Source organism: Sitodiplosis mosellana, unplaced genomic scaffold (assembly GCF_009176505.1).
Source record: "Sitodiplosis mosellana isolate CC-2019 unplaced genomic scaffold, AAFC_SMos_1.0 Smas_scaffold_6632, whole genome shotgun sequence".
NCBI classification, from domain to species: Eukaryota; Metazoa; Arthropoda; class Insecta; order Diptera; family Cecidomyiidae; genus Sitodiplosis; species Sitodiplosis mosellana.
The window spans coordinates 1-10,841 of NW_022601815.1; the positions used below are offsets into that span (position 1 = coordinate 1).

Sequence of the window (10,841 nt, forward strand, 5' to 3'; positions counted from 1 at the left end):
GCAATTGTCGGAGCTGGTGGTATGCAAGCATTGGCCATGCACTTGACTAATCCGTCACAGCGTTTGGTACAGAATTGCTTGTGGACATTGCGTAATTTATCCGACGCAGCCACCAAAACCGATGGACTCGACATTTTATTACAAAACTTGGTCCACATTCTCGGCTCACAAGATGCCAACTTTGTGACCTGCGCCGCCGGAATCTTGTCCAATTTGACGTGCAACAATCAGCGCAACAAACAGATTGTTTGCCAGGTGAACGGCGTCGAAGCACTGGTCAATACAATCATCAATGCTGGCGATCGTGAGGAGATCACTGAACCGGCCGTTTGTGCATTGCGCCATTTGACTTCACGTCACGAGTTGGCCGAGATGGCACAGAATGCGGTTCGCTTGATCAATTACGGTATACGTGTTGTTGTCAAACTGTTGAACCCTCCATCACGCTGGCCATTGATCAAAGCCGTTATTGGATTGATTCGTAACTTAGCTTTGTGCCAAGCCAATCATGCGCCACTGCGTGAACAAAATGCGCTCCACTGCTTGATCCTCTTGTTGAACAAGGCACAACAGGATATCGTAAGTACAATGTTGTTTGAGTCATGCGAAAGAGGAAAAATTCTGAATGTTTTGTTTTGATTTTGATTTCGTTTAGCAACGCTCGTCAATGGCTAGCAATGGATCTCAACAGCCCGGCGCATATGCTGATGGGGTTCGAATGGAGGAGATCGTTGAAGGCACTGTCGGTGCATTGCACATCCTCGCAAGAGACTCACACAACAAAGTGTTGATCCGCCAACAAGAAGTAATTCCGATATTTGTCGCTTTGCTTTCGAGTGACATTGAAAACATTCAGGTACGAACGAATCGGAGGCTAGCATCGGTATAAATCGAAAATATTTCTAGTATTTGTAACTAATTAATCTTTGAATTTCCATAGCGTGTCGCTGCTGGAGTTTTGTGTGAGTTGGCCTCTGATAAGGAGAGCGCTGACATGATCGAAGCCGCTGGCGCAACTTCACCACTCACTGACTTGTTGCATTCACGTAACGAAGGTGTTGCCACATACGCAGCCGCCATTCTCTTCCGAATGAGCGAGGACAAATCCACAGAATATCGAAAACGTCTGTCCGTTGAGTTGACCAATTCATTGTTACGAGACGAAACTGCATGGCCAAATGACATAGGTCTCGGACCAGATCTTCAGGTTGTTTGATTACTTGCCTAATTTTCACGAACCTAGTCATTATTTTTGGCTTCTTTTTTCCCTGTTCATATGCATATGTATTTATGAAATTACTTCATTCCACAGGATATGCTTGGAGTCGATCAAGCATACGAGGGATTATACGGACAGGGCCCACCCAGTGTTCACAGCTCTCACGGTGGACGGATGTTCCAACAAGGTATATAATTTTGGAGTCAAACCAACGAAATACGCTAACAAAAAACACACTCCATCAATTTAAAACATTAACCATTTGACTAATCACACAAAATCGTAACTAAAACCATCTTCATCTCTTTACGCTCGAAAGAGAAGCTAACCTAAGAAAAACTCACCGTTTTCTATCTCTCTTTCTATTTTCCATGCAATTGTTCTCTTTATAGCTAAGCCAACCTAAATTAATGCTCAGCAAAAGAAATGAAAAACACGTTAGCAATTTAGATCTCAATGAAATACCGCAAAAAAAACAAATTTTCAGTCTTCCATTTTGATTTTCTTTCGTTTGATCATTTGATTAAGGCTGAAAATGGGATGATTATGTAATTTAAGTTTTAACAAACAAAAAAAAACAAAAACAAGAACCTAATGCCAGTGTCTAGTCATAACATTATAACAAGCAAACGTAACTTTAGTTTTAAATCATCACACAAAATAATCCAACAACGAATAACTGCAACCAATTTAATTGCAAAGAACAAATGGGATGTTAAGAAAAAGCCAAAAAAAACTAACACAGGATAGGTGATTGATCAACTTTTATTATTCAATTAAATTTCAAACGTTTTGCTGCTTGAGTTCCCTGAGATGATTATTGTTTCAAGTTTGAGTTGTTCAACAATTTTAACCGTTTTTCAAATGATTTTGCATGCATTACTGTTTCCAAGTTGAACATTTCAACCTTCGTTTATGGTTTGCTTATTTTCCATTTTTGGTTTCAAATTTCAGTTCTTTTTCTGGTATTTGGTATTGGTTTATTGGTAGAATGTTCGATCTCTTGATTTGTTTGTTATTAATTATTATTTTGGTTTGTTTTTCATTCCTTTATCTTGATTTTAATTTCATTTTTCGTTTTCAACATAAACTGTTGCTATCATTTCAGCGTACGAAACATTGCCAATACCAATTGATTCGTTCCAAGGTCTGGAATTGTGCAGCCCATCGTTGGGACCAACATCACCGTACGAAATGGATATGGATGTCGGAGAAATTGGTGCGGGCGAACTGTTGGACTCGATGCCCTCTCCCCCAGCCGGTGATAATCAAACGGCCGCATGGTACGACACCGACTTGTAATCTGTGATGCGCAGTGATTTCAATTCGACAGTTCGCTGACAACATTATGGCAACATAATCAAAAATACGCAGCTAAAACTGAATTCCTTTCGTTCTTTTTCTCTCTCTCTCTCGATAACACTTGACAAAAAAGATTACTATTAGTATAAAAAAGAGGAAAAAAAAGAAAACCTAATGATGATCCAATGATGATCAAATGATGAATTACAAAAACAAATTGTCTCGTAAAATCGCTTAATTAGGTTTTTGAATCGAACAAACAGGGTGAAAGTGTGTCTTTATGAAACTTTTTCGTTCTTTCTTCGTATAGTTTTTTCGGGAATCTTTCATTCAAAAGATACATTAATGTTAAACACACAAAATTTGACTAAATCAGTTTATCGACGACAGTTTTCTTCTTCACTAGACTTAAATCAAAACAAATATCAGTTGTTTTTAGATTGTAAGATGAATGTTAAATCTATACACAAACATATTTAGAGTAACGTACAAACCAGATTTCACCCGAATCGACAAACAGAGACAATGTTCATTTTCCATTTTTTACTTCTTTTTTTTACTTTTATTTGAGTCCATTATATTTTCATTCGTAAAGACTTTTTTTATACACATAGAATGGATTAAGTTTTATTCTTTCAAAATTTTATATTTTTTTCCTACTTTTTTCTATATATTTTGATTATTTGTTTTCAAATAGATCGTAGCTATGTAAGCATATATGATTTTTCATATTCAATACATAACACATTTATATCAATCATCATTCAAATTCTTGTTTTTTATTGTGTAGAAATGAAAAATTGCACATGGTAATGTTGATGAATATTCAAGTAAAATTTTCATCGCTTTCACACATGGAAAAAACACATACATACACTCGATATATATAACGCATAGTTTTATTTTTCTGGTTAGAATGAATATGAGTTGAATACCTTGCACTAAAAATATTTACATTGAATTTGGTCAATTGGATTAAAACCCTATTCTACCAAACAAGTAAGTAGACGAATAACGTACTCCGTATATATGGCGATGCTTAAATTGCAGTGATCTAGGCGAATAGCGAATAGGTGACAAAATCTAACAATAGCCACCAGTTTCACACATGATGATTTTGATATTAAATCAGCGGCCATTTACGCAGAGTCAAGAAGAATATTTCATCGTTAATTGATTTGTTATGGATTAACACGCGTTTAGGATCATCACACATTTTTTTTGTGATTTACCCCTTGAAATCACAGGTTCCATTTAAAAAATGATCATTTGACACAGATTTATCACCGGAGACAATTGATAAAAGAATCAGAGGCATCCGAACAGAGACACACGAAATGCATTCAGATATAATTTGCATACTTATGAAATTGGAACATAAGCTTTCAAATTCGAAATCTATTGAACATTCACATGGTTTTGACTGAGATATTGTCGAAGCCAAAATTTTATCATTTTACATTGGATAGCGAATTTATATTAAGGGCAATTAAACAACGACTAATTCGTTACATAGTTATTGTGTTGCAGAAATTGTGCCATTCATTCGTTTTGCAATTTTCATATGTGTGTGTTCGGCCAAAAGAATAATTGCAATTCTTCAATTAAGCAATTATGCCCCGCAAATAACCTATTGACCTTTGCTATTGACTCAGTGTGCATAAATTGCTCATTGGTAAGGGAATGTACCCATGAGTGGGACACGTTTTGTTTTTCAATCATAAGTATATTTTTTAGAATGAAATATATAAACTTTTATATATCAATCGAAAGCTATGGAGGTTAGCTAACTTTTGAAGGTAAATGTGGCTTTATATTGCAATTTGAAAAAAAGTTATTGAATATTTCGTAAAATGTTAATTTTTGAAAATTTAAAAAATTGTACCCATGAGTGGGACACTTACTGAAAATCCCCGGATATTATCTAAACATAAAGTGAAAGTCTGAGAATATGATTTTTTATAGATATTTATTTTTGTAAAAACGTTTAAAGAGGCCAAAACAACTGATTTTTCGCATTCACATAAAAAAAAAACAAAAAAAACATACATTTCACTCATAAAACAAGGACTGTACCACTCATGGGAATCACACCACTTTGGAAAGATGGTGCAGAAAAAAAATTCTAAAGCAAATAAGTCACATTTTCGATTGCTATGCTAAATTACAATCCTTACCTTATACTTGTAAGTTACAGGAAGACTTGGTAGATGAAGCCATCGGTTTATTGTCTTGAATCTTAGACTAGATAGTCCCAGTTTTCTTAAAGAGTTGTCTGTTTCATTCTACAATTGCCACAATTTTCGAAGCAATCGCATATTGTCAAAATTCGAAATTCCTTAAATTAGGCATTGCTTGTAACATAAAATCAACTTGAAATCACCAGAAGAAATCGTATTTCTGCACTCATGAAAAAATCTTCAAAAAACTTTTCTTTGACAAAATTTGACTACTTCGTTCAATTCGGCCGACTATACGCATGAGTCTATTCTCATCTATATACCATCAAAAGTTTGTATTCATAAAAAGAAAACTTTCATAGAACAAATTTTTGTAATAGCATTCAATTCTATCAAAAATATGGCGGTGTCCCACTCATGGGTACGTCCTACACATGGGTACATTCCCCTAAATGATAAATACAAAACGCATTCAGATTTTGTGATATTTTTGTGATTTTTTCAATTGTTTAGAAACTAAAGTTTGGAATTCATTCAAAAGAAAATCGTTACAATTGCTATGATGAAAACATTCCAAGTGTCTTTTTCTCTCCATTCCAAGTGTCATAATGGGTTGCATTCATCGATAAAAATTATAAGTTTTATCAATTTGAAATAAACAAATCTTCTTCTTTTAATCTGCTGTTTTTAAAATGAAGGTAAAATTGAAATTCGCGACATGGTATTTCATTCAATACAATTGAAATGAAAAAACAATTGGTAGTGATAATCCAAAATGGAAAATGAGCAAAATCTATGTAAACAGTCAATGAACAGTTCAGGAACGTACTCTCGAAATACGTTGCGCAAAGGCATACACAGACATACACGTACCGTGAGCTAGAGAGTAGCAGCACTAACACACACACATAAGCGGCTATATCAAACACGAATGATTGGAGAGACGAGAAAGAGAAGAACGACGTTCGCACAGACTTGTGTATTTAAAATAACACTCTGTGTGTTAGTACGATACGAGCAGCGCAACGTTGTGAATGTACCGATACACAAAAATTCGGATCTCAAAAAACAAGAAAGAGAAACAAACAGAAAAAAACCTTTCAACAAATAGTTTATTTTCTCTATATTCGAAACGAATATCGAGCTAAGTGATTTGGTTGAATTGAAAAGCAGCGGTAAGAAATGTTCTATGGAATATTTGTGAGCAAAAATAAAACTGGAAAAAAAGTTGTGTTCATTTTGTATTGTGAATTGTGTTGAGAAAGGCTGAATCAAACATTGAATTGTGGGTGTGTGTAGAGAGACAGTGCTCGGTTGTATACAAAACGTGATTGAACCTGTACTGTAAACGAATTGCACGGAGCTAAAAACACACATGGCCGATTTATTTTTGTTTTGTTTGTACTTTTGAAGCGTTTTTCGATCCCATTCTTCAATTCAATTTGAATTAAAACGCAAATCATAAGAATATTGTGAAAAAAATCAAAATAAATCGGCCATGTTTTTCACTTGGTGCAATTCCATTCCACAGTACGATATGAATGACAAAAAAAAAGAAGAAGAAGACGTAGAAATAGAAGAGAAAACCATGCACTCATAAATCAATGTATGCAGAGGTGCAATACAAATAGCGGCTACACGAACGAGGCATAAGAGAATTAGAAACAAACAACATACAAAGAATTTGCTTTCTATATCTTTTATTTTTTTCCCTTTAAATATGCGCGACTTGTTTATAAAGTACAAGAAAAAAATATCAGTGTTCGTTTACAATTTTATGTGTATGATTCAGAGACCCTATGTGCGCCCAAGTTGGAATGTATATAAAAATGGAAATATTTTCATTGCTCCGAGAACGATGCGTGAATTTACAATTATCGTAAAATAAAAGAGAGACGAAGTCGGTAGTGAATGGAATACCAGATATTTTGAAAATATGACTTGGGGCATGAGTAATGCATGTTTTGTGACCAATTTCTATAACTCGTACCCGACAGCGTATCGAATTCGTTTACGACTTTTAGCAACAATTTCATCATCATCTCTTGGTTTCGAAAGGGAATATTCGAGTGAATTCTTTTTTGTACAGTTTTAAAATGGAATTTTTTATTTGAAAAAAACGTTCTCTTTTCATTCGGGTCCATCCAAATTGAAAAGAGGAACATTTTAAAGAAGAATTCTTGCGTTGTTATTGTTGTTGCCTTTTCTTTGCATCTTTGTTCTATCCTAAAAAAAATTCTACTACCTGAAACAATGTCGATGTCGGCTGTGTGAGCTACATGCAGTGTACAAGCATAAAATCGATGCTTTCCAAACAGGTTTTGCTCAACGCTGTACGAAGCACTCGAAAAAAGAGAAAATAAATAAAATGAGAAACAAATCGTTAAAACCAAAAATATACCGTGTATGTGTATGTGTATGTTTATAAGGTACAACAAGAGCCGATGAATCGTAGCCGCATTTTGTTATTTCCTGTGCAATGTAATCAAAAACCAAACAACAACTACACCAAAACCGAGCTATTTAAAGATTCCATTTTAATTGAACGAGTGTTCATTAGGTTATTTCTGACTGTGGCGTTACACATACACGTATAAAACGCTTAAAAGATTGTTTCATTATGGTTTGATCATGAATATTGTCGAACGAATTTCGTTCAGCGAGGAGTTTTCCTTGCCGAGGCATGGATCACTTTTGATGTTAGCGAAAATTTTGCACACCCTCTTGGATGTTGTGAAAATACATGGCTTTAGGGCGATTGAGTAATGCGTGCACATGACTGCTACCGATGAAAAGACTTCATTTGTTTGATTGCTGAAGGTTTCTAATTAAGCGCAAGTGCTATGTGTGCTATGCCTTGTGATTTTCTCCTTAATATATATTTTTTTTCAATCAAATATTGCGAATTGACTTTAATCAAATGCACATAATCATAATGTGTATGCTTTGCACAATACAACTGACTTGATTGAGCCTTTTATGTGAAAAATTGCATTATTCATACAGCTTACTCACACGGCTGACAAATGTAGTGGGTACTACTCCAACACCTAATTCCACCAGCATGCATGTGTGTATGGTATACTTTACGACGTAGTCGACGTATGCTGGTGTACAAGTGCACTTCATACGATTCACCCGAATTATTGTGACTACAACTAAGACGAATGAAAGCAAAACATCGGAAAAAAAATAACGTGAAAGACGGGATTCGGTTCGGAACGAGTGCGAGTTAGCCTATCTCTCACACACTTCGACTCTTCAATCGCTGAATTGTGCTTCATTCTTATCTCTTTAACCGTTCTTCTAATGAATCCACACTACTTCAAATAACCAGCCCATTTGTGTGTGCCTGTGCGTTTACTCACTGAACTCAAATGAAATAGATTATTTCTTTTATGATAGACAAATGTCTGTAGAAGAAAGAGGAAATTGTGTCATTTCATTTTTAGGTTTCACTTGTTAATTGCACTGAAAAAACAAGTGTAGAATGTTCATTGAAATTACGATTTTGCTAGAGTTTATCGAAATTTGAATAGAAAAGAAAGAGAAAGTAAGAAATCGATTTTTTTAAAAAAGAAATTCAATCACACAGTATAAACTTCGGGTTTTAATAGAAAAAAATATTTCAAAGCAAAGTCACATTCTAAAGTTCAGAATCTATACCTAGACGTATGTGTGTTTGTTTTTTGTATGCGTGTGTACTTTTGTTTGAATACAAAAAGCGTAGTTTCAATATTTCATTTAAAAATAAATTTACCAATTTCTAACCATTTATTAATTTTTCTTTCACAATTCAATTTACAGAGCAAACATTTTCTCAAAACAATCTAACGTGAGATTGTCGTCATGAGCTACAATCCAGTGCAGAATCGAGGCAGTAAGTAACTTTTTTCCTCATCGAAGATAACTTTATTTTTTGCTTAGTTTGTTTTCTTGGCCTTTTGATAAAAACCGATAAATCAATTGAAGTGCATTGCATTTGATTTGTGATTCCATTTTAAACTCTAAAATCCCATTGTCAATTCGTATTCACAATCAACGAATTGCATTAAAATCAGGCGAGATCTGATTTTTATTTGACATTCACTCTATTGATTTTGCATCGAGTTTTTTCCAATAAATTTAATGCGCCGTAAATGTATAAAGGTTTTCAACCAATGTTCCCAATGTAAAAGCGACGAAAATAGAAATGGTTATCGACGCAAGTATTTCGGATTTCTTGATTCTCTGAGGCTTTTGTTGTTGTTGCTGCTGCTGAAGAAAGAATATGTATTGTGATAGTTAGATTCGGCTGTAGAACGTTTGAAAGCAATAGATGAAAAATGAAACATAAAGCACAGCAAAAACCACCACAAACAACAGCGCTCGTTCGCCCGCACGTACACGTGCACACATAGAACGAACAGCAGAACAAAACAGAAAGCGAATAGCCGAGGGTAAAACATATTCCATTTCAACCGATGGCATAACTCACATAACGATTCAACGCTAACAATTTTTTCCTTTGATCTCGTTTTTTTTTCAATCTCGAATCTGAGAGGAGGGAGTTTGAGAACAATTTTCATGATAGATCGACGTAGTAGCGGCTTGTTGTGCTGCTGCGTTGCTGTTTTTCCTCCGAATGGAAAACATTGTGTGTGTGTAGAGAAAATTAAATGGTAGGAGTATGCGAGCACAATCGAGCACTGAAGCGCATAATAATACGAGGAGACTCGAACCGAAAAAAAAATATATATACTGGAAATATGTTAATACATGAGAATCGAATGGAGTGGAATTCTTTTTCGAACGCTTCATCTCCTTGAACAATTTTCTCATTTTAAATATTTTGTGCGCGTTCTTTTTGTACAGTTTTTATTTTTGACATGAAAAAAAAATGTCTTTCGCTTTATTGATTTTTCTAACGAAACGTTCTTGTTATATTTTTTTTCTCCTTTTATGCCTACTTGCAGTGCCTCAACACCAGCAATACAACAATTCGCATCCACAGGATATGATGTCTGCCAAGGAGCAGACTATGATGTGGCAGCAGAGTTCGTATCTCTGCGATTCTGGTATCCAATCGGGAGCGGTGACTCAAGTGCCATCATTGAGTGGTCACGAAGAAGATGACGGAATGGAAAATGACCCGTTGATGTTTGATATGGATCAAGCTGCGTATACGCAGAACTTCACGCAAGAGCAAGTCGATGATATGAACGCTCAATTGAGTCAAACTCGTTCGCAACGCGTTCGTGCTGCCATGTTCCCAGAAACTCTCGAGGAAGGAATTAACATTCCATCGACACAATTCGATTCGCAACAGCCGACTGCCGTTCAACGCTTGTCCGAACCATCGCAGATGCTTAAACATGCCGTCGTTAATTTGATCAACTATCAAGACGATGCCGATTTGGCCACGCACGCTATACCCGAATTGATTAAGCTTCTGAACGACGAAGACAACTACAATGTTTCGCACGCCGCCATGCTGGTGCATCAGCTATCGCGCAAAGAAGCTTCCAGGTATGCCACGCAATTGATCACATTCAGCCCACTCGGCGGCCAAATTCTAATTGATTTTATCGTTTTCCTTTCAGACACGCAATCATGCAAAGTAATGCAATGATTCAGGCCCTCGTTCAGGCCATTTCCACCTCGAACGACCTGGAGACGACCAAAGGTGCCGTCGGCACATTGCATAATTTATCGCACCATCGCCAAGGCTTACTCGCCATTTTCAAGAGTGGCGGCATTCCGGCATTGGTGAAGCTCTTATCATCGCCCATTGAGTCAGTGCTTTTCTACGCGATCACCACATTGCACAATTTGCTCCTCCATCAAGATGGATCGAAGACGGCCGTCCGTTTGGCTGGTGGCCTACAGAAAATGGTACAGTTGTTGCAGCGCAACAATGTCAAATTCCTGGCAATCGTCACCGATTGTCTTCAGATCCTTGCCTACGGCAATCAAGAGAGCAAATTGATCATTTTGGCTTCAGGCGGCCCCAATGAATTGGTTCGCATTATGCGCTCCAACGATTACGAGAAATTGTTGTGGACCACATCACGCGTTCTGAAGGTCCTGTCGGTTTGTTCAAGCAACAAACCAGCAATTGTCGGAGCTGGTGGTATGCAAGCATTGGCCATGCACTTGAC

The 10,841-nt window shown here is 36.3% G+C and overlaps 2 protein-coding genes across 2 annotated transcripts; both read left to right on the forward strand.

Annotated features, from left to right (window-relative positions):
- The first annotated feature begins 6 nt into the window (after nt 1-6).
- LOC129579837 (armadillo segment polarity protein-like) lies at nt 7-2,463 on the forward strand. Its single transcript, XM_055470016.1, has 6 exons — nt 7-579; nt 656-856; nt 941-1,207; nt 1,313-1,406; nt 1,612-1,969; nt 2,328-2,463. The coding sequence occupies exons 1-5, from the start codon at nt 22-24 to the stop codon at nt 1,623-1,625; spliced, it is 1,134 nt and encodes a 377-aa protein (XP_055325991.1). The 5' UTR covers nt 7-21; the 3' UTR covers nt 1,626-1,969; nt 2,328-2,463.
- A 3,311-nt stretch (nt 2,464-5,774) lies between these two features.
- LOC129579838 (armadillo segment polarity protein-like) lies at nt 5,775-10,841 on the forward strand (the record flags this gene model as incomplete). The annotated part of the gene is given in 4 exon segments (XM_055470017.1): nt 5,775-5,876; nt 8,509-8,581; nt 9,657-10,209; nt 10,284-10,841. Coding segments are annotated over 3 exon segments (1,142 nt in total), but the record flags the coding sequence as incomplete, so codon positions are not given.